Source organism: Natator depressus, chromosome 8 (assembly GCF_965152275.1).
Source record: "Natator depressus isolate rNatDep1 chromosome 8, rNatDep2.hap1, whole genome shotgun sequence".
Taxonomy (NCBI): domain Eukaryota; kingdom Metazoa; phylum Chordata; order Testudines; family Cheloniidae; genus Natator; species Natator depressus.
In genome coordinates this window covers 86,332,163-86,359,281 of record NC_134241.1, presented here as the reverse complement: position 1 = coordinate 86,359,281, position 27,119 = coordinate 86,332,163, and the positions used below count along the sequence as shown (strand labels likewise).

The following is a 27,119-nucleotide window of genomic DNA, read 5'->3' as shown; positions in this document are numbered from 1 at the left end:
TACAACCAAAGGTGTAGCCTGACTTCTATATTTGGAAGGGCTAGCTTCAGACAGGCCAACAGGGTCATGGGGAGGGGCTAATTCCCTACCTGCCTGGGGCTTGCAGTTTGGGGGCAGAGATGACCCATACCTGCTGATAGGCACAATTTATATGTTGCAAAGGTCACTTGACCACCCCACCCCATGCATCGCCTCTGGGTGCAGGCACCTTCCAGCCCCACCTCCCTGGGCCAGGGCAGTCAACTGATATAAACAAAATGGTGGGAGGGAAAGGCAGGAACTATTAAATGCCAGGTGCAATTTGTGCATTTGAGAAGGTTTTGAAGTATTTCAAAACAAACTTTATGCTGGATTGGCAAAAAGGACTCCTGTTGTACTAGAATGACTGCTCTGTTAAACACCAATAAATGCTCCACATCAAAACCCACAGGATACCAAATGCACTGTCACACATATATATAAAGTCCATTAGAACCATTAAAATAGCCAGCATCACCATTCTTAACTTTCCATAGCTTTGCTTTTCTATCTCCTCTTTAGTAACTACAAACGCTAGGCTCTTCTATGTATTAATCTGGTGTCCCAAGGGCTGATGAGTAATGACTTCTTCCTATCCACACAGAGACTTCTTTCTATCCATATTCCTTCCCCTGGGTCACCTGGAACATTTGATACAATCAGCCAGAACATACTACTGACTCTCTTCACAAACAGAATGGGAGCTGATGTGAAAACTCTGAAATGACACTAATCTTTCCTTGCAGCATGGATTTTAAAAGTGTTGACAGGCAACTCCACTACAGCTAGATTGCTCACCTAAGGGGTTTCATCCTTTTAAAGTTCTATATGAAACTATTGGGGGGAGTATGAGACACCATGGTTTCAAATGCCAGCAGTACGAAGACATCCTACTGCTCTACATCTCCTTTACCTCCAACACAGGTGGCATCAACTCCCAGATAGTCTTCTATGTTGACAAGACAGGCAGCTGGCTGAAACTGAACTCAGGCAGTAGAGATGATGGTAGTAGTGGGAAGAAGAATATGGTTTGAAGACATAACATCTCACCCTCTCCTGAAGGGATCTTCCCCCAGATTGTCAAATGGCTCCTCACTGCTGCAGGACATTCAGATTACAACAGCAGCGAAAAACCTAAACCAAAACCATCACCTCTGTGTGACTTGCCAAGAGACCACACATTTTATGAAGCACGGCTTATGGGCGGTGTGATCCACACCTTTGTAACCTCCAGGCTGGACTATTTCAACTCACTCTAGGTATGAATGCTTCACCTTTAAATGAGCTTCTGTTAGTCCTCAGCAATACCAACCACTGAGAGGGTATATTTCCCACTAATGTAACATCTGCTTAATGCACAAGCTCACCAAAGAATAGTCCTTCAGATTCAAAGTCTTAGTTGTAGTCTTCAAGCTATCTGTGGAACTGGTCCATGATACCTCAGAGGAGAGCCTTTTGCTGCATAACAACAATCAATGTTCTTCAGGACTGTGGAGCTTGTGAGAGCAGATGTTGGGCTTTCTATGCAGTAAGGCCAAGGTTTTGGAGCATAATGCCAGAGATGATTAAAACAGCCACAAATCTCAGTGCCTCCAGAAAAGAGTGTTAAGTAGAGGGAGAGAAGGAAACTTTTTTTGAAATGTAGTCCCTACTTCCCTCAAGGAAGTAGGGAGGAAAATGTGACAATTGGTCCATTATAATTTTAGTTATGCCCTGGAAATGCTCAGATATTACAGCAGTGAGCACCATAATAGGATCCTAGATAGATCAGTGGGAGAGAACAGCGTTAGGGTAGGATCTGCATCTATCTTCCAAGTTCTTCCAGCTCCTGAACTGTCCAAGAAAAGATTTGCTCAGCCCTGGGTATTAGTCCAACTCATGGAGGTATGAGGCTCCTATTCTAAATTCTAGGGGTTTTCCTGCACATGGAAACTCCCTCTGTTGGGGAAGGTGATCTCTTGGACCTGAATATAATAGGCAGGGCTTGACCTGAGGTCCTTCCTGAGGTCTCTTCTAACCCTAATATTCTATGACCGTAGCCAGCTCAGTCTTCCAGATGGGTCCTGTCTTTAAAAGGTGCGGGGAAGGGCACTGGTGAGAAGAACGGAGGAAAGGTCATGCCTGACCAGAGCACAGCTCCATCTTGTCTTGTCATCTTGTCATCAGTCTCTTGTTTTGGGCAGCAGCCAGTAATAAAAGCCTCAGCTGTTGCAAGGAACACTGCAGTGTACAGGTACGGAATAACTTGCCTCTAGGGTAAAGTTTCTTCATAATGCTATCTGTTAGAGGTTATCCTGATGCAGGAAGGTTTATAGGCTTTCTTGGGGGGTTGGAGGGAGGGAGGAAGCAGCAAAGGTGTGGGGTTTGAATAAATGGGGGGGGGGGAAGAGCAGTAAGGGCCTCTATGGGGATACAAGGAGGGAGGCATCCCTGAGAGGAGGGTGAGCAGGAGCACATTGGGGGAAGGAAGGAAGAGGCAATGCTGTGAGGTGGGGAGCAGGAGGGACTCAGCAGTGATGTGGGGGGTGAGAGGAAGAAGCAGTAGTAAAGGTAGGTGGCGGATAGGACCCCTGGGGGAGAGAAGGTGAGAGGAAGTAAGCAGTGGCCAGCTGAGAGGTGTACACAGGTGGCACCAGTGCTGGGGGAGCGGCGGGCTGAGGCAGGGAGGTATCTGTGAGGAGGCGCTAGTGGGCGAGAAGCAGTTGTGTGTGGGGGGGAATTATTTTTTTTTTGGGAGGGAAGCAGCATATGGGGAGGAGACAGCAGCGAGGAGTGGCGCTGGGAGGACGCAACAGGGCTGGGGGGGGGGGAGGAGGCAGGGGATGGGATGGGCAGTGGCTGGGGTGCAGGATCCTGGCTGTGCTGAGGAGAGCGGGATGGAAGAGGGGGACGCGCGCGTGCAAACACTCTTCTCCCAGCGCAGCCTCGCGCTAAAGGCGCGCGAAGAGGCGGGCGCAGCCTGCCCGTTAGAGCCGCGGCAGCCGCTCGAGCTCTGACGCGGATCTTGTGGGGGCGGGAGGGGCTGGCGGCGGCGGCAGCTGCTGAGCACTGGGGCTTCTCCCGTTGACTCAGCCCTGGCAGGAGGCTGCTGTCGCTGCCGCCCGTGCACCTCCTGCGCGGGAGAGCCGGCTCTGGGCTCTGCTCCTTCCAGCCAGCGCCTGCTGCTTTGCCCGCTTCTGCCGGGTCCCGCAGCCCGCCAGCCGGGGGAAGAGCGCCGCCGTACACGATTGTTCCCTACTGATGTGGTTTTGCTGCTCCCTCGGAACCGCCTGCCCAACGTCTGTCGCTGTCCGGCGGCGGCGGCCCCCGGCGGCTTTGCGAGAAGCGGGGGGACAGGTTGGCGAGCTTGGCGGGAGCCGCCACATGCATCTCCTCGTCTGCAGTGACTGCACCTGTGAGTGAATGAAGCTGCTGCACTGAGGAGGGCCGAGAAAGACAGGCAGCGGCTCCGGGGGTCCTCAGCATCATCTTGCGGGTCTCCGCCTCCCCCCGCCTTAACCTCCCGCCCCTGCTCCATGCGGGAGCCGAAGAGGATCTCCCCGCATGCCCTTGTGGAGGCCCACTTCTGCACCCCCCCACTGACAGGTACTGTGGGCGGGGGCAGCCTGGCCCCTCTGTGTGCGTGTGTGTCTCCTCTCGCCTTCTCTTCCCAGGGATTTATTGGATGAAGATTTTTATTCTTTTTTTTTCTTGGTTGGTTGGTTGGTTGCTGGTCGGTCTGTGGGGTGGGAAAGGAGAGAGACTTCAGCTGACACGGTGCCTGTGCTACAGAGCTTCCCTCGCGTTACTCTCTGCCTCGTGGGGAAATATCCAGCTGTTCATCTGAAGGGCATTTACATCATGGTTTAGCGAGGGATCTCCCACGAAAAAACTCCCCCCTCCCCTTTTCTCTAGCTCCTTCCCTTCCCCTCCCCCCAAACTACGGACCCCAATACCTTAGGAATAACCATTCCAGCTGGTTATCTCCGGGCAGCGGAGACTGATGGACAGTTACTCCACTCTGCAATGTGAGTATGTGCCTGCTGCCTTTGAGGAAGGGGCAGCTGCTGTGCTGCTGCTCCCCTTGTAGAGGCGTGTGTGGGGGTGTACCAGCGAAATGCAAGCAGCAGCGCACAACGCTCCAGTCTCCTGCATGGGCAGCGGTGAACCTTGAGGGAGCAGCTCCTTGTGGCTTCGCTGCTCGCTGGATATGCTGCTGCCGGTGGCGGGGATGGTGGGATGGAAAGGAAGCAGTGCCATTGGGTGTGATGGTATCGACCAGATGAAATCGTGTTAGGAAAGCAGCTACTGCAAAGAAGGATGGCTGTGAATACCTCTGCTGTGCACCCCCAGTAACGCTTTACCCGTCTTCCCCAAAAACCCATGTTCAGAGAATAGGGAAAGAATGGAAGGGACGATCCTCCTCCCAAGTGAGGTTGCCGCTTGTGGGTTCAGATATGGAAAGGAAATGCTGGGAAGTCTCTTGCGGCTTGGGGGGGGGGGAAGGGGGGAGGTCAATCGGTAATGGAAGCTCTTCCCTGGTTGCAGTCACCACTGACACTTGTGGAGAGGAGGGAAATTTGCTGCCGCTCTCCATGCCTCTTTTCTTAAGATCCCGCTTGATCGTGACTGTGTGGGAGACAGGGAGATTCATTAAGCACATTCTTGTTTGGAGAAGGAAAAGGAGTGTGTCTGTATACATACATACATACATATAAATTTCAAGGCATAAAAGGTCCATTTTCAGTGATTCCAAACTGCCTTTGTGTTCCATGTGTGGAAGCTGATGAGCTCCCTGTTCTGAAATTCCACTGCTGCTTCCTTCTGTTTCCACTCCTAGACAGAGAAAAGGGCATTTATTTTAGTACTACACCAGAAGAATAGGGTAGGAGGGAGTGGAAAGGCAAAAATGATGGCACAGTAAGATGGGTATTTTTTAATAAGGAATTTGCCTTACAGTAGTGATGACATGTGATGTCAGGAACCTCAAGGAGTCTGAAGTGCTATTTCAAAGAGAGCCCTTTTTTGTAGTTGGTGTGTTGTGGTGTTGTTGTTTTTAAATATAAAATTGTTTGCCACATTGTTTCATTGCGACTAAATCAAAATATTGGAAATCTTTATTACCTAACTTGCGTCTCACTTCATCCCACCAATTAAATCATTTTCTGAATCTAGAGCACCATGATTCTTGATTCAGGCAAGTCTTCTTTAGAAACATCAGTAAAGTGATTGATATATAATCCAACTTCACTTCTTGATTCCTTCCTAATCATCATTCCAACGTAATGCCCACAGTGTGCTTGGGGTTGTTCAAGATTTAGATAAAGATATTGGGGTAAAGGGGCTGATCTAGGGTTAACTTACATCAGTGTAACTTCACTGTCAGTTACACTGGGGAATGCATTTGGCTCAGTGAATACTGTAACATCAGGGATGAATTTGGCCCATGAGTTACTCTTAACATACACCTGTGTAAATAAGATCAGAATAAATCCCTCAGGGGCTTATAAGATCTCTGTAGGCCATAACAATTGGTTCAGTATTTCTAGTGTTCTTAATAAGGAATGGACGGTAAAGGGCTATCTAAGCCAACTTTCTGGACACAGTTAAATGCATTACTGAGTTAGTATTAAAATGAAAGTAAAACACTTGATACCTCAGTCAGGGAAGACAATTGAAGTTATTTTGTTTCTGACCAAGCCTATGAATAGACAGTGTACGTATCCTTTTCTCCCCCAGGATGCATTTAAAAAGGATAAGTTTATAGAGTAAAATGTATTTTTGCGGAGATGGTGTTTTTCATTGTCACCACCTCTTGACCCTCTGAAATAAGATACTAAGCTTAGCAATCCTCCTGGAAAAGTCTGTACCCTTTCCAATCTTTATATTTTAACTCCTGCTCAACCTCTAATGATTAGAAACAAATAGTGATGCAGTCATTTTGAAATACTAATATTGCCAGAAAGATAGGCTTCATTTATTCCCTGTATGGCTTGACTTCCCTCACCTCTATTCTAAAGCAATGGTACTTTTAAACAGTAACCAATTTGGGGAAGCTTGATGTGTTAGGGATATAAGTTCACTGAAACAGTTGGTTTCTTATAACTCCAGGAGGTTGAGAAGAAGTATGCACCAGGTCCTAGTCCTATTGAAATCAGTAGCAAAACTCCACTGATTTCAGTGGGAGCAGGATAGGGGGCCTACATGTTGGTTCAGTGGGCCTGGTTCTTCTCCCTCTAATACTGGCATAACACCATTGGCTTCAATGGGGGGGGGGGGGTCCTATTTTACCCTGGGGCAAGTGAAAGCAGAATCAGGCTTTTGTTGTATTTTATGGAGTAGTCAGGTTGAGTTGGGTATTTTTTTCTGTGAGGCAGGGCTAGTGAAAGGTTATAACAACAGTGAAAGTATTATTAAAAGTTCCCTGAGGTTAGGGAGATAAGTGGTATTTTTATCTTGGGAATTTTAACATGCCTGTTCCCATGGCAAAATGCTTAATTCTCTTATCCCATAACTTTCATCTTAAAAGCTTTATTCCTATTTTTATTTATCCCAGTTTTATTCCTATTTTGATCTGAGCTGTTCTGGATAGTTTTAATGTGCAGAAGATTTTAATTTGAACTATATAAATTGCATTTTAATGTTAGTGCTACATGATCAGACAAGGAAAGTAACTTGCAATGGCTAGCTATGTGAGTGTTGGTTTTATGCATCTATTCATCTGGAATTCAACAAGACATGTATACTTACCATGGCAACCCCACATCAAATGTTACTGAAGATATACTGTTTCAGAAATAGCAGCACCTTCTTAAAGAAATACAAACAATAACCTACCAAATTAACTTCAGTACGTATATCAATAAATAAGGGAATAAAGTGTCTTGATCTGTTTTCTCAAATTTTAAGCTTAATTTTCTTTATAAATAAATTTTGGTTTCACTCTATTTTTTTATTTTCTTTTGATGAAAAGGAAAGGGAAAGTAGGGGAATTTTTAGCGATTAAAAAAATCGATTAAAAAAGCGATTAAAAAAATTAATCACACGATTAATCGCACTGTTAAACAATAAATACCATTTATTTAAATATTTTTTGATGTTTTCTGCATTTTCAAATGTATTGATTTCAGTTACAACACAGAATACAAAGTGTACAGTGCTCACTTTATATTTATTTTTGATTACAAGTATTTGCACTGTAAAAAAATAAAAGAAATAGTATTTTTCAATTCACCTAATACAAGTACTGTAGTGCAATCTCTTTATCATGAAAATGCAACTTACAAATGTAGAATTATGCACAAAAAAACTGCATTCAAAAATAAAACAATATAAAATTTTAGAGCCTGCAAGTCCACTCAGTCCTACTTCTTGTTCAGCCAATCATTCAAACAAACAAGTTTATTTACATTTGCAGGAGATAATACTGCTTGCTTCTTGTTTACAATGTCACCTGAAAGTGAGAACAGGCGTTCTCATGGCACTGTTGTAGCTGGCGTCAGAATATATTTATGTGCCAGATGCGCTAAGGATTCATATGTCCCTTCATGCTTCAGCCACCATTCCAGGGGACATGTGTCCATACTGATGATGGGTTCTGCTCAATAACAATCCAAAGCAGTGTGGACCGACGCATGTTCGTTTTCATTATCTGAGTCAGATGCCACCAACAGAAGGGTGATTTTCTTTTTTGGTGGTTCGGGTTCTGTAGTTTCTGCATCAGAGTGTTGCTCTTTTAAGACTTCTGAAAGCATGCTCCACATCTTGTCCCTCTCAGATTTTGGAAGGCACTTCAGATTCTTAAACCTTGGGTCGAGTGCTGTATCTATCCTTAGAAATCTCACATTAGCACCTTCTTCGCGTTTTGTGAAATCTGCAGTGAAAGTGTTCTTAAAATGAACAACATATGGTGAGTCATCATCTGAGACAGCTATAGCATGAAATGTATGGCAGAATGCGGGTAAAACAGAGCAGGGGACATACAATTCTCCCCCAAGGAGTTCAGCCACCAATCTAATTAACGCCTTTTTTCTTTAACAAGTGTCATCAGCATGGAAGCATGCCCTCTGGAATGGTGGCCGAAGCATGAAGGGGCATAAAAATGTTTGGCATATCTGGTACATATATATCTTGCAATGCCGGCTACAAAAGTGCCATGCGAACATCTGTTCTCACTTTCTGGTGACATTGTAAATAAAAAGAGGGCAGCATTATCTCCTGTAAATGTAAACAAACTTGTTTGTCTTAGCAATTGGCTGAACAAAAAGCAGGACTGAATGGACTTGTACGCTCTGAAGGTTTACATTGTTTTGTTTTTGAGTGCAGTTATATCTACATTTGTCAGTTGCACTTTCACAACAAAGAGATTGCACTACAGTACTTGTGTGGGGTGAATTGAAAAATACTATTTCTTTTGTTTATCATTTTTACAGTGCAAATATTTGTAATAAAAATAAACACTTTGATTTCAATTACAACACAGAATACAACATATATGAAAAGTAGAAAAACATTCAAAATATTTATTATATTTCAATTGGTATTCTGTTGTTTAACAGTGTGATTAAAACTACGATTAATCGTGATTAATTTTTTTGTTAATCGTGTGAGTTAACTGCAATTAATTGACAGCCCTAGTAATTTTCTTTCATGTGATTCCAACAAAAGGAAACTACTTTGTTTTCAAACATATCCTGTATTTTAAGATCTGAATGAATTTAAGTTGATGACCATGTAATCAAGAATTTTGATATGCACAAAGAAGGTTCATTTTCAAATTATAATAATTACAGGAAATTTTCTTTTAGAGCCATTTGAGTTTTCACCCTTTGCCAACACTTGGCATATAATACTTTGGGTTTTTGTTTTATTTTTAAACTGTGCAAACTGTGCAAACTCTCAGGTGTGTGCAACATCTTGGATGGTTTGTGTGTGTCCCTGCCCTGATGCAACCCACCCTACATGCCACAGCAGAGTAAACTTCACTGAGCAGGACTCCATCCCACACAGAAGATGTGCATCCTCTGTGTGGCTTCTTCATATCTGGTAACCGTACTACACTGATGCCATTCTCTGTGGCAGAATTTGGCCTTTAGTTCAGAAGGTAGTGTGGAAGCTATTGCCAAGTTACTTACCAGTAGTTTCTGCTGAGATTACTACAGTCTTCCATTGTGCTTAGAAAAAGGATAGCTTTTTCTAAGAAAAAGGATAGAGGAGACCTGCTGCCCGCCTCCCCCCCAAGGGGCGCACAGAGACGTGCCAGCAGCAGGCCTAAGTCAGCTCCCTGCCCGCTCTGCCTCCCTCCGCTCCCCTTTGCTCCCGGAAGCAGCCGGGATGTCCCTGTGGCCCCTTGGTGTGTGTCCGTGTCCATGCACTTCCTCTGCCCCGAGCACCAACTCCACAGCTCCCATTGGCTGAGAACTGCGGCTGATGGGAGCTGCGGGGGCAGCGCCTGCGGGCAGCAGTGCATGGAGACCCCCTTGTTTCCCCCTGCCTAGGAGCCGCTGCTGGAGGGGTGTGTGTGCCGGTCACTTTGGGAGCCATGCCGCCTGAGGTAAGCACCGCCCCCAAACCCGCTGCCGCAGCCCAGAGCCTGCACCATGCACCCGAACTTCCTCCCACAGCTTGCACCCCAAACCCCTGTCCCAATCAAGATACCTCACTTTATTTTCATTTACTTCCCATTACTTATAGGAGGAGGATGAAGGAAAAAAAGACTTAAAAATGGGGGGGAGATAAGAGAGAATGTTCTTTTTCTTGGCTGGGTCACAAGGGGGGGCCACAAAAATGAAGCTGCGTACAGGACCCCACTAACTCTAAATCCGCCACTGCTCCAGTGCTGTCTTTTTCCCAAGGTTTCATATCAGAAGATATGGTGTGGAGTGCAAATAGATCATTCTTTCCTACACTGCTGCAGCTGTATAATTTGGGTGGTTATTTTTAAAGTGTATTTTAAATACAAATTCACAAACTTGGAAATTCAAAGGCAACTCTGACATAAGACATTTTGCCCAGTTACACTGATGTAAATTCTGAGTAACCTCCATTAACTTTGTAGCAACTACTCTGAATTTACAGCTGTGTAACTGAGTAGAATGTGACCTCCTGACTTCAACTCATGGAGCTGAGGCACAAGTCAAAGGCAGAGGATAAGTCCCTGGAAAAATAATGGAGCAGGTCCTCAAGAAAACACTTTTGCAGCACTTGGAGGAGAGGAAGGTGATCAGGAACAGTCAACGTGGATTCACCAGGGCAAGTCATGCCTGGCCAACCTGATTGCCTTCTATGATGAGAAAACTGGCTCTGTGGATATGGAGAAAGCAGTGGACGTGATATATCTTGACTTTAGCAAAGCTTTTGATGTGGTCTCCCAAAGTATTCTTGTCAGCAAGTTAAAAAAGTATGGATTGGATGAATGGACTATAAGGTAGATAGAAAGCTGGCTAGATTGTTGGGCTCAATGGGTAGTGATCAACGGCTCAGTGTCTAGTTGGCAGCCTGTATCAAGCGGAGTGCCCCAGGAGTCGGTCCTGGGGCTGGTTTTGTTCAACATCTTCATTAATGATCTGGATATTGGGATGGATTGCACCCTCAGCAAGTTTGAGGATGACACTAAGCTGCGGGGAGAGGTAGATACGCTGGAGGGTAGGGATAGGATCCAGAGTGACCTAGAAAAATTGGAGGATTGGGCCAAAAGAAATCTGATGAGGTTCAACAAGGACAAGTGCAGAGTCTTGCACTTAGAACGGAAGAATCCCATGCACCGTTACAGGCTGGGGACCGACTGGCTAAGCAGTAGTTCTGCAGAAAAGGACCTGGGGATTACAGTGGACGAGAAGCTGGATATGAGTCAACAGTGTGCCCTTGTTGCCAAGAAGGCTAACGGCACGTTGGGCTGCATTAGTAGGAGCATTGCCAGCAGATAGAGGGAAGTGATTATTCTCCTCTATTTGGCACTGGTGAGGCCAGATCTGGAGTATTGCGTCCAGTGTTGGTCCCCCCACTACAGAAAGGATGTGGACAAATTGGAGAGAGTCCAGCAGAGGGCAACAAAAATGATCAGGGGGCTGGGGCACATGACTTACAAGGAGAGGCTGAGGGAACTGGGCTTGTTTAGTCTGAGGAAGAGAAGAGTATGGGGAGATTTGATAGCTGTCTTCAACTACCTGAAGGGGGGTTCCAAAGAGGATGGAGTTCGGCTGTTCTCAGTGGTGGCAGATGATGGAACAAGGAGCAATGGCCTCAAGTTGCAGTGGGGGAGGTCTAGGTTGGATATTAGGAAACACTATTTCACTAGGATGGTGGTGAAGAACTGGAATGGGTTACCTAGGGAGGTGGTGGAATCTTCATCCTTAGAGGTTTTTAAGGCCCAGCTTGACAAAGCCCTGGCTGGGATGATTTAGTTGGGGATTGGTCCTGCTTTGAGCAGGGGATTGGACTAGATAACCTCCTGAGGTCTCTTCCAACCCTAATCTTCTATGATTCTATGATTTAATTTAGAACTTCAGTCTACTTTAATCTGTCTATTTTTCAGTTTAAAGCCTGATCTGTTAAAATTTTTACTTAAATACATGTTTTTGTTTTCCTACTACTGTACTTAATTTTATTAGAATTTTAGTGAATTCAAATGGCATATTTGATATTTGGAAGAAATGTTGCATGCCACAGAATATTATGAAAGAATATTATTAAAATAAGTATTATGTTAAAGAACCCAAGCATTAGTACATTAGTTTAGTTAAAATGTAGTGTGTGATAAATTAGAGACCGGCCACTGTGCTACTAATTTATTATTGTATTATGGTAGCAACTAGAGGCCCAAGTGATGAGTATGTTACTGTTTTTCAAGGTACCGAATGGGACTCCTAGTAAGAGAGAGCAGCTGCTTGAAGAGTTAATATTCTAAATAGGTGAAACAGACAAAGGCAGGGAGAGGGGACTTATTATCCCCTTTTTGCAAATGAGGAACTGAAGCACAGTTCAAAGGTCTGATGTGAAATCCACTGAAGTTGTTGAGATTCTCTCTATTGACTTCAGTGGACTTTGTCTCAGGCCCTTAAGTGACTTGTTTGGGGTCATGTATGAAACTTGTGACAGAACCAGGAACTGAACCCAGATCTCCAGTCCAGTGCTTTAGCCCCACGACCAATTTCTCTTTGCACAAAATCTTTCTTTCTCTCTGTGCCTTCAGTCCTTGTTTCAAACCTACTTCTTTAGGAAGCTCTCCGTAGTTGACCTCTAATGCTCTCTGTTTCTCTTACCTCACCTTATTCTCAAATTAAAAAAAAAAAAATCAGTCAAGCTTCAAATACTATACATTCTAGATCTTGCCTGACGCCATCTTTCCTGTTTTCATATTCTGTGTTTGTCTACTTTAGAATGTAAGCTCTTCAGGCAGGGACTGTTTTCATTTGTGTAAAACATCTTGCCAACATTTATTGACCTCCTTAATAATTAAATAACAATAAATGGGGAGTTTTGACAGGTACAGAACTATGATAGAAGGAAGACATAGTTATAAAGACAGGCTTGGAGGCTGGAATAGTTGAAAGTACTGATTGCTTAGGTTAAGAAGAATGAAGAGGGAGAAAGTTGCCTTTTTACTACATGGTCAGCTGTTTCGATATTATAGTTAGTTTCTGCTGATGTTATGTGGTAGGTGACAAATTTTGTTTGTCTTTGTATTTAATTTTGACTCTGTGCCTGATAATTTGTATTGTTCATGTGATGTGCATTTTGACTTTTTTGGTCATAATCAAACTGTAACTTTCATTACAATAAAAAATATTAAATTTGAAAAGGAGCTGAGTACTAAATTGGTGGTTTTCAACAGTGTTCTAATCTGTGAGGTTTTTTTGCTTAATGAACGGTTTTTATTCATGCCAGCACTTCAGCTTAATGTTCTAGGGCTTGTGGGTGTTAGGGAACAGAACATATTTCTATGTCTGTGAATATGATCCCACACATTTTTTTTAAAATGGGAAATTTTTTCACAGTCCTTATATGGCAAGAGATTTTTTTTTCTCATACCCATGAATGTTCTCTACTGCAGCTATTTTGCAGTTTAATCTTCCTGATGAGCTGTGTGCTATATGTTTGTTAAGAGTCAGATGTGAAATGTTCTTCATTTTTTTTGCTGTGGAAAATAGCTTACAATATGACCTACTCAGTCATATATAGCGTACAGGCTATTATCATTGGGAGAAATGATGCTCAGATACCAATAAGCCAACATCATCATGTTCACATTACTCCTCTGGCATTTAGGGCAGCGATGAAGCTCCTCCACTCCTGCCTGTTTCTGGCAAGTCTTTCAATGGTTCCCCAGCTGTGCACCAGGTTTTTCACCTCGGCTTCCACAGCTCTTCCCCATGTTGTTTTTGGACAGTCTCTTTTTCGTTTGCCTTCAGATGTCCAACTTATTGCTACTCTGGTGATGGAATCAGTTTCCATCTGAAGTACATGGCCAGTCCAGCTCTAATGCCTCCTGGCAATGATAATGCTCATATCCTCTTGGCTGCACTGTGTCAGTAGATCTTGGTTTGAGATTGTTCTGGGCCAAAAGATACAGAGGATTTTTCTGAGGTGAATGAAGAGAGTTTGGACATGTCATACTTTCTGATTCCCCAGCATTCTGTAATATAAAATAATGTTGAAAGTACGCAGCTCTGATAAATCTTGAGTTTGGTTTTGGTGTTGTATTTTGATGATTTCCAGACTGTATTTAATCTCCTGAAGGTGTTCCTGGCTTTGTTGATTTTATTCTGGATATCCTGGATATCCTGGCTTATTCCACCATCCTGGCTAAGTATGTGAATGTTTCTACGTTGGTGAGAACATAATCCTCTATCCGTACTGGTGATGGTGAGGCAATATTAAAGGTCATGATATCTGTCTTATTGCAATTGATTTTCAGTCCAATTTGCTGGCTGAATGCGTTGAGTCGAGTTGTTTTTTCTTGCATATGGTATTGGGCATGTGATAGGAGAGTGAATTCATCTGCGAAGTCCAGGTCTTCAAGGAATGAGAAGAGTGTCCATTTAATGCCTCTAGGCATATCTTCTGTTGTACGCTGCATTACCCAGTCAATGGCAATGCTGAAGAGGATTGGAGACATGACACACCCGTGACGTACTCCTGTTTTGACTTCAAAAGTGAGCTCACTGTAATCAACATTCCATGTAAAGTTGAAATAAATTTTTTTGATGGTGTTGATTATATGGAGAGGATTCCATATGCCCGCAGAATGTGCCATAGGCTGGTCCTGTGAATGCTATCAAAAGCCTTCTCAGAGTCTATGAAGTTTATGTAGAGCTGCTGTTGCCATTCTAAGCATTGTTCTATTATGTTTCATAGAGTGAAGATCTGGTCTGTGCATCTACGCCATTTCAGAAAACCAGCTTGTTGTTTTCTGAGAATGCTATCAACTGCCTCTGATATAAGCTGGACTATGATCTTACACAATACTTTGCTTGGCACAGATAAAAGTGTGATACCATGCCAGTTATTACAATCACTGAGAGTTCCTTTCTTTGGTGTCTTCACTATAACCCCATTGGTCCACTCATCTGGCACTTTTTCCCTTTCCCAGACTACTGTGGATAGATGCTGCTAACTCAGGATTCACCTTGAACAATTCTGCATTCAAGTTATCCTTGCCAGGAGCTTTCCCATTTTTTACGGATTTGATGGCTTGAATGACCGCTTCCTTAGCTGGGGTGTCTGTGTTGATATCTAGATCTTTTTCTGCCTCCTGGATGTTTGCTTCCTCTTTAGGTGGCTCTCTGTTTAGTAATTCTTTGAAATGCTCTGTCCAGCGTATTTATTGTTCTTTTCTGTTGTTAGTAGGTGGCCTTGTTTGTCCCTGATGAGAGTGTTTGTTGGTGTCTGCTGTTTACCACTGATAAGCCCCGTCATTTTGTAGATTGTTCCTTGTTCACCACGAGCAGCTGTCTCCTCTGTTTGTGTTGCCAGATTATCAATATAATGTTGTATGTCCGCTCTCACAAGGCGGTTGACCTCCTGGTGTGCCTTGCTATACTGCTTGCAGTATTTGTCCTTTAGCTTCTGGGATTTTTTGTCTAAAACTTTTTTCTTCATTGTTCATCTGGTTTCTATGGTGTTCCATGTGCTGGGTGTAAGCCACTCCTCCATTCTCTTCTGCCTGTAGCCTAGACAGGCTTCACTGATCAGTTTATAAATTGCTGTTACTTTGCCCCACTTCTTATTGATCTCCTCATTTGCATTCCCCTCCTGTTCATCAAGGTCTGCAAGTGCCTGAAACATGTTCTTTAACTGCAGAACAAAGGCTTTCTGTATTTCAGGGGACTTTAGCTTGTCAATGTCATAAAGTCTATGTCTCTTGTTCGGTGGACCCACGCTTCTCAGTTTTAGATTGATGGAGGCTGTCACAAAGTGGTGGTCGCTGCCAACATCTGCACCTCTTCTCACTTTCACAACTGTCAGTGAGCATCACCATTTGCCGTTGATCATCATATCATCAATCTGGTTCTTATCTCTGCCATTTGGAGAACACCATGTCAGCTTGTGGATTTCACGATGTTGAAATAGGTTTCCGCCGATGATTAGGTCATTCATATTACAGAAATCAACAAACCTCTTTCCATTTTCATTCATGGTGCCACACTCATGTCTTCCCATTGCTCTATTGTTGTTTGTGTTGTCCTTATGGACCTTGGCATTCAGGTCCATAAGATGGTTAGGTCATGGCATGGTCATGGCATGGTACTCTCTCTAACTCCACCTGTAGTGTAAGGTATAATTTGTCCTTTACTACTTCATCACTGTCATTTGTCAGAGCATAGCACTGAATCAGGGTGATCTTAATCGTATTTCCCTTTCAGTCTGGCTCTCATAAGTCTGTTGCTGATGGAGTTCCATTCAAGCAGCGAATGCTCCAGTCCCTTCTTCAAAAGGATGGCAACACCCTCATGGTGTTGTTCATCATCCCGTCCAGAACACAGCAAAGTTTCTCCTGAGGCAGCTGTTAATCTCCCTGATCCCGTCCATCTGTTCTCACTGACACGCAGGTGTGTAAGCTGTAACGTCTCATCTCTGCTGTGACCTGATCTAGCTTCCCTGTTTCATACACTGTCCGTATGTTCAGAAAACAAGTTTCGTTTTTGTCTTGGTGTTGAGCACTTCAGTCTTCACGCCAGTGGCTTCCTTTCAGCTTTCACCACTGGCAGTCATACAGGTCATTGACTCCTGAAGGCCATCACACACAGTAATGGTCTGTTTCTTTGCTGTTTCCATAACATATTTTGTTTTTTTAAGGGGCAGGGTTGTTAGCCTTGTGCCTAACCCCCAACCTGGAGGACCAGGGTGTTTGTTTTGTCTGGCACCTCCCTCACCGACCAATCCAGTATGGTTGAACCTACCAGAAGCAAAAAGCTCCCACAGACACAGACTCTGGGGATGGTTGGAGCACGCAAGCTGTCCTGCCACGACAAGGCACAGACACCAGAAGACAGATACCAATAGGTGTAGCCACCTAAATTGAAATCAATAAGGGAGCCCTCTGGCTATTGTGGCCTTGAACTGTGATTCTTATCTCCTTTTTTCTCTCTAGGTTGGAGGTAGGTACCCTTCATAGAACCATAGAATATCAGGGTTGGAAGGGACCTCAGGAGGTCATCTAGTCCAACCCCATGCTCAATGCAGGACCAATCCCCAACTAAATCATCCCAGCCAGGGCTTTGTCAAGCCTGACCTTAAAAACCTCAAAGGAAGGAGATTCCACCATCTTCCTAGGTAACACATTTCAGTGTTTCACCACCCTCCTAGTGAAAAATTTTCTACTAATATCCAACCTAAACCTCCCCCACTGCAACTTGAGACCATTTCTCCTTGTTCTGTCATCTGCTACCATTGAGAACAGTCTAGAGCCATCCTCTTTGGAACCCCCTTTCAGGTATTTGAAAGCAGCGATTAAATCCCCCCTCATTCTTCTCTTCTGCAGGCTAAACAATCCCAGTTCCCTCAGCCTCTCCTCATAAGCCATGTGCTCCAGCCCCCTAATAATTTTTGTTGCCCTCTGCTGGACTCTTTCCAATTTTTCCACATCCTTCTTGTAGTGGGGCCCAAAACTGGACACAGTATTCCAGATAATGTCGAATAGAAGGGAATGATATCGAATAGATGGGAATGATCATGTCCCTTGATCTGCTGGCAATGCCCCTACTTATACAGCCCAAAATGCCATTGGCTTTCTTGGCAACAAGGGCACACTGTTGACTCCATATCCAGCTTCTCATTCACTGTAACCCGTAGGTCCTTTTCTGCAGAACTGCTGCCTAGCCATTCGGTCTCCAGTTTGTGGCGGTGCATGGGATTCTTACGTCCTAAGTGCAGGACTCCTTGTTGAACCTCATCATATTTCTTTTGGCCCAATCCTCTAATTTGTCTAGGTCCCTCTGTATCCTATCCCTACCCTCCAGCGTATCTATCACTCCTCCCAGTTTAATGTCATCTGCAAACTTGCTGAGAGTGTAGTCCACGCCATCCTCCAGATCATTAATAGTGTTCAGCCTCTTTGACATTTCAAATTTGTGGTTTCTTGGCCATACAGCCAACTGAGTACTGTAAGACCAGCTAAGATTTTTGTATATTTTGACAAAGTGACATATTGCATGACATGTTGTCATGTAATAACAGAAGCTTTGTTGTCATGTCACACAGTATGTCTGGTGAAGTAAATGACTGATATTTGGGAGAGACAAGGTGGGTGAGGGAATATCTTTTATTGGACCAACTAGTGTTTTGTGGTGATATGTAGTCAGCACTGACTAAGGAGAGACATAATTGACTACAAGAATATGAAGAGTATAGCACTGAGGATGAAATGTTGTTTAGGGTCATCTATGGGGAAATAATCGAGAGTAAAGAGTTGAGTAAAGAGTAAACAATTGAGACTAAGAACAGAAAAGGATCTCAAAAAGGATCCTGATGTTGAGATGTGAAATTGTCTTCTAAAACTATGTCTGAGTCTCCATTTCTGAGATGTTATAATTAGAATATGGACAAAACACCAAAACTGCAGTGGATGCACTAAATGATCTGACACTACAGTGAATTTACCTCTTATTTCTATGATTATGATAACCTCTTACATGTCATGTGAAAACATGTTTTAATTATTGTAAGGACAGCATACAGTCTTGACCTCCCATCCTGCAGGGTGAATTCCAGTGACTAAAACTGATTTCAACCCTAAAAACACTTCCATCTTGTATACAGGAGGAATTTTAAGGGTCAGCTCTCTGTTGCCTTCCAAATGTATAGATGATACCTGGTATAGTCTGTGATGCTTGCAAGTGAGGCCTGGATGATGTAACTGGAAACGGATGGAAGTTCACTGTGTGGTCAGAGCTCTGGAGTGGGAGGCTGCATTGCTGGGGCATTGCGAGGAGGCCACCGCTCTCCATAGCATGCTTCCCTGGGGATTAGGTGTATCTCTGTGTGAAAATTAATGATGCCTTTCAACTTCTGTTACACATCTGCACCTTTCAGAGAAGGAGAGTTCGCACAGATGTAATTGGAAATGTTAATACTGGGATCTGCTGGGGGACTGGAAGATGCAGCTAGTGAGGCTGAAAAGTACTTAGGAGGGACAACCAACAAAGCTGAATCTAGAGTTCCTTCTGGATCCACTAGATTTACTTGATTTGAAAGCCACAGCCAGGGCCGGCTCTAGGTTTTTTGCCGCCCCAAGCGAAAAATTTGCCACCCCGAGCTCAGGTGGGGCTGGGGCTCACAGGCGGCGCTGGAAGCGGAGGGAGTGATGTCACCTTCTCCCAGCGCCCACAGGGGCTTTACCCCTTCCCCCGCCCGGCCACGCAGAGAAGCCCCGATATAAGGGGTGGCACAAGGCAGCGCAGCAGCCAGTGCGCAGATGAGGTGGTGCAGCCCTGGCTCCACGGCAGGACTTGCCCTCTCCTCCCCAGGTAGCGGCTGGGCCCTGGCAGCTCAGCATCCCCGGGGCTGGGGCTTCCCCTTCCCGCTGCGGCCGGGGGTGCGGCGTCCTCGCCCTATCTAAGTGTTGCAGCTCTGAGAGTGCAACTGCCCTGAAAAAAAAAAAGGATGGCTGGAATGCTGCCCCTGGAAATGTGCCGCCCCAAGTATGTGCTTGCTTTGCTCGTGCCTAGAGCCGGTCCCGGCCCCAGCCTATGCCTCCCTAGTGGTCCCCAAATCTTTCTTCCGTCCTCGCTTCCTCCATTTCTCTTTCCTGCCCCAACATATAGGAAAACATTTTGGTCCCTCAGGTTCATCTCGTGGAATTTCTTGGACCTCTGTGGGCCTAAAATATTCATGATGTAGAATTGTCGTGATCATTCTGGAATCATCAGAGAATCCAGTCTGATTTACATGAGGAACACAGTTATAGAACCATAAAAATGTAGGGCTGGAAGTTCATCCCTCTGCACCCAACACACTGAGGCAGGACCAAGTAAACCTAGACCATTCTTTACAAGTATTTGTCTGGTGTTGAGTAGAGCGGGACAATTACCTCCCGTGTCTTATATAAGAAAGACACTTCTATTAATATGCCCCAGTATATTAGGCTTTTTCACTGCTGCATCACATTATTGGTTTATGTTCAACTTGTGATCCACTATAATTCCCAGATTCTTTTCAACGTACTACTGCCTAGCCAGCTATTCCCAATTTTGTATTCATGGATTTGCATTTTTCCTTCCAAAATGTAGTACTTTGCATTTTATTGAATTTTGTCCTGTTGATTTCAGACCAATTCTCCAATTTATAAAAATCCGTTTGAATTCTAATCCTGTCTTCCAAAGTGCTTGCAACCCCTGCAGGCTTGGTGTCACCTGCAAATTTCATTATACTCTCTGCTCCATTATCCCAATGATTAATGAAAATGTTGGATAGTACCAGACCCAGAACAAACCCCCTGCAGAACCCTATTAGATACATGCTCCCAGTCTGACAGCCTCCCTTAGATCTGATGGATAACATATAGAGGCAAATTCTGTTCCCTGCTGCACTTGGGTATAGCTCTTTCTCACTTAAATGGGAGCATATTGCATCCTGAGATGAGTTTCAGTGTAAACAAAGAGATATTACACATATATATAATATGGATTTGCTCTTCTGTGAATTTTCTAAAATTGCGTACCTATGTGTATAACATGGAAAGGAGTTACTTTTTGAACTCTACTCATCTTATCTACAATTTATGATCAGTATTAATATTTTTCCAAGCTTTGTTCATTTCTTTAATAATTACCATGTAGCTCAATTAGATTTTAATTTACATAATAAAATGCTTGCAATTTTCTTTAGATTATTGTTTAAGTATAAAGGAGGCTAATCAGATCAAAGAAAGAAATGTCATCAAAAGGCTTCTCATTTGTAATGCTTTTCACTTGTAGTACTAATATATTCCGAATTAGGAAGTACTGATCTAATGCAGTAGCTGTATCCATTACTTTCAGAAATGAACAACCCATTAAAGTTTCAGTACTGAAATTAAATGCTGATATTGTCTAATGATAGTGTGTATTGTATGCTTTACAGCATACACATTTAGTTTATGCATGAAATGCTAGAGCACAGATATGTTGTATGTATAACCACACATATGCTGTATGTAACAAACTGGTTTGTAAATGTCATCCATTGAGCAATGTGTGTGATTCAAAGCTACTACCAGGATGAAGGTAAACTTCATAAGAATGTCATTGATGTCAAACAAAGTAGGCATTTCTTTACCGTGCCATTTTAATGGTAACAATGTTTGTCACTTTTAAATAAAGAAGTAGTTAGTATGTATTCTGTAAGGAAGACTTTTTGTTTTGTGTCATAAAATGCAACTATTTTTGTTCTTTTGCTGGGATTACATTTGATATTGCAGTAAGTTTTATAAATACTGAAAGATTTTCCTGGCAAAGCCATGTTTAATATTCCCATGGGAGCATATATGAAAGAAGTCATGATGATATATTTGATAATATAGAAATGTCAAAAGGCTTGACTTGTTATCTCATGGAGGTTCAAAATCTGTGCTCTGGAAGCTCTTTTAGAATAAACATTTTCATACATTCTGCTAAGCAAATTATAGGGAATGTACTTTTAAAAAATAAGCATTAATACACTGCTGTTGAATAATTATTTCCATTTATAATGGTGATAATGTATAAACTATGACAGTTAAAAAATTAGTCATGGGACTGTCTCTCAGAAGTAGAGGACTGCTGCAACACTGTAATCATCAGTGCTATTTTTATGTGGACCAGATTTAACATAAATAGGTGCAATACAAACTGTCATCTTCTATTCAGTCCTTGCCCGTGATATCTTAATTTTCAGAAAATCTCTCTCTCTCTCTCTCTCTCTCTCTTTGAATTTCTTGTTTTTAATTTTATACAAATACCATTCATGGGGAGGAAAAACAAAAACAGTTCACTGTACAACTCACATCTTCTCCCCCATTTTATTTGCAGTTCAACTGAGTTTGTATGAGATGGCATAGTAAATAGCTGTATATACTGGAAAACATTTAATTAGCCCTGTTTCTCAGGTTCATTTCTGTGTAACAGAACTGTGTAACAGTTTAAAGTACTGCTCAATGCGTATTATATTATATTTATTAAAGTGCTGCTCAATTTATAGCACTAGGGTCTGATCCAAAGCGCATTGAAACAAGTGGAAATCTGATTGGCGTTAGCTGTCATGTCTAAGATCCCTATTTAGATAGCACTTGAACATGTTTAAAGTACATTGATTCACTAATACAGTGGTTCTCAGACTTTCTTATATTGTGGATTGTTTCTTAAAGTAGAGGTCCTTTCATGACCACCTTCCCTCCCAACTCCAGTCCCACATTTATGCTGTGGCAACTGTATTAATTCGGTACTTGAGAAAATAATTTTAAGACAATAATGAGGCACGATGAAAATAGACTCACTTTGAGGTGGTGAGTTTGGCTGCTTGCTTACATTTTGTATCATAGGGTGGAGAATTTGATGTTTATTAGGACTCTCACTTCCTGCAGCTTCCACTATTCTCTTCACTCTAGCTGATTTGGTAACTTAATTCTGGCCTTCTGTGTGTTACTACTCCTCCACTTTGGGTATCAGGAAATCTGATAAAGCAGAATATATATTACTGTACCAATTTTTTTTTGGTTATGAAAGACATGAAGTAATTACAGAGGGATTTGTTTAGAGTGTAGAGATCAGAAATTCCACTGGAAACACCAGTGGAATCCTAGACTGGGCGATAAGTATCAGGAAGCCTCACTTTATTGGTAGGTGCTTCAACCTTCTGCCCAAAGCAGCTCCATGGGCCACTGGGAAGTGCTCTGCAGAACACCAGTACCCTGTATAGCACAGTAGGAGAACCACTCAGCTAGTGTGTAATTATTTAGGGTACAATCGTGGACATGGAGTAGAGACCAACTGAAAGGGTGTTCCTCTGTTGGGGTCAGAGTCCTTATTCACAACCTGTTTTGGGGCCTATGGAGCTGGTCCAGGTTTATATTGAAAGTCACAGAGTGGGTGAAAGACATTCAAAATGGTCTGTTCCTCCTCTAACATGCCATTTTGAACTAGTGGGTCTTGTGCCCACAACCCCTTCTGTTGTGAGATTTACTGGGGAGATGTGGAGTACTCTAGCGTGATCTGTCTATTTTGGAGTACTCTAGCATCATCTTTAGTGATGAGCAGCTGCAACCATTCACTGACTTCAACAGGATGTGCAGTTACTCAGTACCTCCCAGATTTTTGCCCATCCATTCATATCCTCTGTACAGTAGAAATACAATATTTTTGCTGTTTGAAAGGTCTTTCTGCCCCATGCTGGGTTTTATAAGTACATAGATGCACATTTTGAGCCTGCTTCTACTCCTATTTATGTTGATGGCAGTTTGGTCAGTGACTCCACTGGGTACAAGATCAGACACTTCAAAAATAAAACCACTACCCAACACATATGGTTTCTAACTCTCCTTCCCCCTGATTTTAAATAAACATTTCTTTTTTTTAAAAAAAATTATATTAACCTTTTGTTAAAGGGACAAGAATAGAAAGCAGGCCACTCATGATAGAGAATGAGTTATTCATAACTGCATTAGGATAGTACTCGGCTGTGGAGAGGGTATAGATGCCAGGATAGAGAGGACTTGCTTTTGGTTAGATCTTGCCAAAGCTGCTAAAGACATTTTGCTTAGATGCACTATTAAACAAAAAATTGCAGGAAACTCTTTACTAATTTAAAAAAAAAAACCCAACCCAAACCCTAGTCAAATCCAATGGTGTGATAGGGAGAAAAACATAACAACTGGAAGATCAATTAGGAGTAAGAAATAAGGATGTTGGGTTTGCCAGATCTGGTTGCTGGTATACAACAGTGGTGGTTCCTTTATATTCTTTTGATACATAAGTCCTAGAGGGCTGGAGAAGCCTCCATGGTCCCTTTAAGAGGGAGAGCCAGGAGTCTGGAAAGGAATGGGGAGCTCATCTGGAATTAGCTCAATGTCCCTTCTGAGACTCTCAAAACAGCCCAGAATAGCTCATTCTCTCTCCCTCCCCCAAGTTGGCTTACTTTTCATCTTTATTCTTCTAACAATTATTTTGCAGTAAGATTTTTTTGGTAAGAAATCAGACTGTGGAGCAATAGTGCAGTTTTTCTGCACTCCCTGTCATGCCAGCCTTGACTATTGTGAGTACAGGTGCTTGAAAATCAGATTTTCAAATAAAATGTTTGTGATTTAAAAACAAAATTGCATGCCTATAATCTTAAGAATCAGTCAGGTCAGTGGCTTTCCCCTGCATATCCCTCAGAATTTTGCCAAAAGAGATTTTACTTGGCTTTATATATTTTGATATCCCTTCTCTAACTGGAACTAGTGTCTGCCCTATATTTTCCCTCCTAGGCCATTGATCCAACTCTTCTGCAGAAATTCAAAGTGGAACCCAGCCAAAGATTCTTCTCCCATCTGTGGCTTTCAGATTTCTTCCACTGCACAGTAGAAGGATTGATCCCACTTTTCCATCAGGGTCCCCAACTTCTCTCCCAAACTGGAGAGACACTTCCTCTCAGCTTTGCTCAAGTTTGATTTTTTTTATTACTATAATTCCTAAAGTCTAGAAAACCTGCATCAAAATTCTACTATAATGGCAAGGCAATTTTTGATAACTGATGTTAGAAAAAATTGACCAGCCCAGGGAGGCTCCATTTACCAAGATCTCCAGTTTACTACAGAAAGGATTAGACAAACTCATGTTCACATGATCAGTCTGACATAAATACCACAGTCAAACTATTTGGCTTTGTCTTGATGTGCTTAATATTTTACAGCAACGAGGGTTTTAGTTCCAAATAGAAATCTAGAATTCCCTCATGGAAGTTGAATTTGGATACTAACCAAAGCACTCTTTATCTGTTGCAACATCTATCTCTTTCACATAGCCGTAAAGACAGCTTTCCTAACTGTACTACATTCATTGGGAATTCCAAGCCTGTTTGACTCAGAAGTATCTAAGAAATATATTTAATCATTTTAGTTGAGAAGGCAAAGATCTATGCAGTGATTTATTCTATCCCTTTATAATATAATTTCTAGTGTTTTATCTGTCTAGTTTTAAATGATGCAAATAATGGGGCTTCTACCCCTTTGCTTGGGGAAACTGTTCAAGAGCCTAACAATTCTTTCCCTCTCAGGATGCTGCTCTTGATATTCATTCTTCCAGTTAATAACAGTGCCACCTTAAATTATTTTTTCCTTGATGTTTTTACACTTTTCATATATTTGTTGAATGTATCCTCCCTTTCAATTTTTCTCTCAGGTGAGTTATGCACATTTAACTCTTTCGATTTCTCCTATGTCAATTATCTTAAAGACAAAGTTGTTATATCTACTAGGCACAAGTTACTAAACAAAAAAAAAGGGAGTTTCACAGAAATCAAGAAATAATTTTTCATTCATTTTACCCAGCCTTTCAGTCACAGTTAGAAAGAAAGGGGACCTTAATTCTTCTGATGCCAGGAGGGCACTGAACATTTATTTAATTATGTTGGCAGAATTTGTCAAGATGGCAGGCTATTTGTTTTATGTAATTGTGGCAGCTTTGAAATAGGTATAGGTCAAAGCTACAGATTTTGGATCCCAACTTTTCCTTTTTTGAGAGTGTTAAATTCTGGTATGGGAGGGGTATTGATTCAGGTTCATTTCTATTTCTAGAGAGACAGTTACAGCACACACTTCCAGGAGGAAATAGGACACTTTGGACAGAGCAAGAGCAACTGTAGGAATCATCAAGCTTGAAGCTTTCACTGGCATAGGACTGCAAGATGGATGGAGGTCCATCAGTATGTTCTCAAGAGCCAGATCTGCCTGCATAGAAGTTTGGTCTTTAGCAAACTCCTCACTTAGGAGAATCACACTTCATTCCATAGTTTGATACTTACCCTCTCATTTCAGTTAGATAAGAGTGTGTGTGTGTTTGGCTGTACTTCCAGAATGGCTTTGAGACATGCTACATAAAAGGGTTTTTTGTTCCACCTGGTTTTCTGCTAATTTCATTGCCTCAATCCACTAACTTTGATAGTATCAGTTTAATGACTTTTACATCAGAGTGACTAAATTAAAAAAACTCAAAGCAATTAATGTTAAAAAAGTGCATTCTAGTTAAGAATTTTTCTTTATAATAAATACTTACACTGCAATATAACATCTGTTTTTAAGAAACTTTTTAATGCACAAAAAGGGTAAATCATAGCCTAACCAAAGAACAGAGCGATCTCAACAATTAAGTTACCCACAAAACTGCCTTTTATTTTTTTAAATCCTTCATCCTTTTCTTACCATCCTTATGTGGTTTGTCCTCTTTTATATGACTTGCTCTCATTTCTTTTGAGGCCAGACTTCTTCTAGGTACTGGAGAAATCCACATTAGTATTCAGTGTAACAATGTGTGTAGTCATCCTCGATTGTAAAACAAAACGAACACACACACACACACACACACACACACACACACACACACACACACAAAATTGAATTCACATTAATAGAGATTGCACAATTAAAATCTTGTATTGCAGACCTCAATTTCCAGCAACAAGCAAGATGATCAGTATAAGAGTTAAACATCTTTTTAAAAATGTTCAGCATGCTGTGATCTAGGAACTTACTTTTTCCCCTCTGGGTTGTCAGTTCCATCTGAAGGATAAGGATACTGTGCAGTAGACTAGTGTTCTGAAAGTGATTTAAATTGTACATTCTGCATGCAGGTTGTTTTTTCATATCAGCCTAGTTAGTAAAATGTTAGGGTGCTTATGTAAGTTTGGTACATGGTGTTGTGGGAGGTAAGTGCTTACACGAAGTGTGAACGCTAATGAATACATTGGAGAAATCATAGAACAGAATTGTCTTGTGCAGACTGTCAACTTAGAAGGTCCCTTCCAGTCCTATGTCTGTGTTCCCTTAATCTCTATTGGGAAAACAATTGAGCATTCTTCTTTTGAGTAGAGTCCTGTAGGTGCTCCACTGTAGGTGTGCTTGCATCCTGTGCTGCTGATTGGAGAAGTTTTGTAGCAGTGTCTGTTCACCCCGCACACACACTGTTCCCCCTGCCCCCCATGCTCTGCCATGAGGCTAACCAGCATTGTGTGGGTGAACCCCCTTAGTTCGTTATCAGCCACCCCAGCTGGAGACGGTGCTTTTAGCAATCCATTCATCGGATTGTTAACTCTGTTAGAATTCAAATAGCTAGTTAGTCCTTTTCTAATCTTAGAGTTCCTCTAGTTCTTTTTCTTTCCCTAAACAACAAAAAAGAAAAAAACTTTTCCCCTTGTCTGGGGATTGCCCCAGTATGGAATATGCCCAGTTCATCAGGGTTTAAGAGGTGTCTCTCATGCAAAGAGGCCATCCCAGTAGTGGATGGACATTCCCGCTGCATCTGTTGCTTTGGGGAAAGCCACATTTCCCAAAAATTTGGTCTCTGCCATCGATTAAAGTCCAGATCTTGGAAGGACTGAGAATTGAAACTAAAACTCTTCCTCATGGAAGCAGTGCTCTAACGATTACCAGATCAAGAGTCACCCAGGCAGTGTGCATCTTTCCCACAGCCCTTGAC

At 42.5% G+C, this 27,119-nt stretch overlaps 2 protein-coding genes across 6 annotated transcripts in view; one reads left to right on the top strand and one right to left on the bottom strand.

Moving 5' to 3' along the window:
* Positions 1 to 2,737: 2,737 nt before the first annotated feature.
* LOC141993021 (uncharacterized) lies at positions 2,738 to 25,934 on the bottom strand. The gene is made up of 4 exons (XM_074962362.1): positions 25,847 to 25,934; positions 15,208 to 15,455; positions 3,954 to 4,336; positions 2,738 to 3,410 (listed from the first exon to the last, which is right to left on the bottom strand). The coding sequence occupies exons 1-4, from the start codon at positions 25,932 to 25,934 to the stop codon at positions 2,738 to 2,740; spliced, it is 1,392 nt and encodes a 463-aa protein (XP_074818463.1).
* The window catches only part of LRRC7 (leucine rich repeat containing 7), a 379,203-nt gene continuing 355,016 nt past the window's right edge, over positions 2,933 to 27,119 (top strand). For 3 of the 5 annotated variants that reach the window (XM_074961545.1, XM_074961549.1, XM_074961547.1), the window contains exon 1: positions 2,933 to 3,603. The gene's annotated coding sequence lies outside the window, so the exon portion shown is untranslated. Of the gene's footprint in view, positions 4,026 to 27,119 lie in introns of all 5 variants that reach the window. The other 2 variants (XM_074961546.1, XM_074961548.1) reach the window with 2 other exon arrangements.

Bases quoted from the DNA above. Each gene is read 5' to 3' on its own strand.
- LOC141993021 (XM_074962362.1), bottom strand. From the start codon at position 25,934: ATGTGGATTTCTCCAGTACCTAGAAGAAGTCTGGCCTCAAAAGAAATG. The intron at 15,456-25,846 runs GTAAGAAAAGGA...GCTCACTGACAG, and splicing joins GGACAAACCACATAAGGATG to TTGTGAAAGTGAGAAGAGGT. The intron at 3,411-3,953 runs GTATTGGGGTCC...ATTCACTCACAG, and splicing joins CTGGAATGGTTATTCCTAAG to GTGCAGTCACTGCAGACGAG.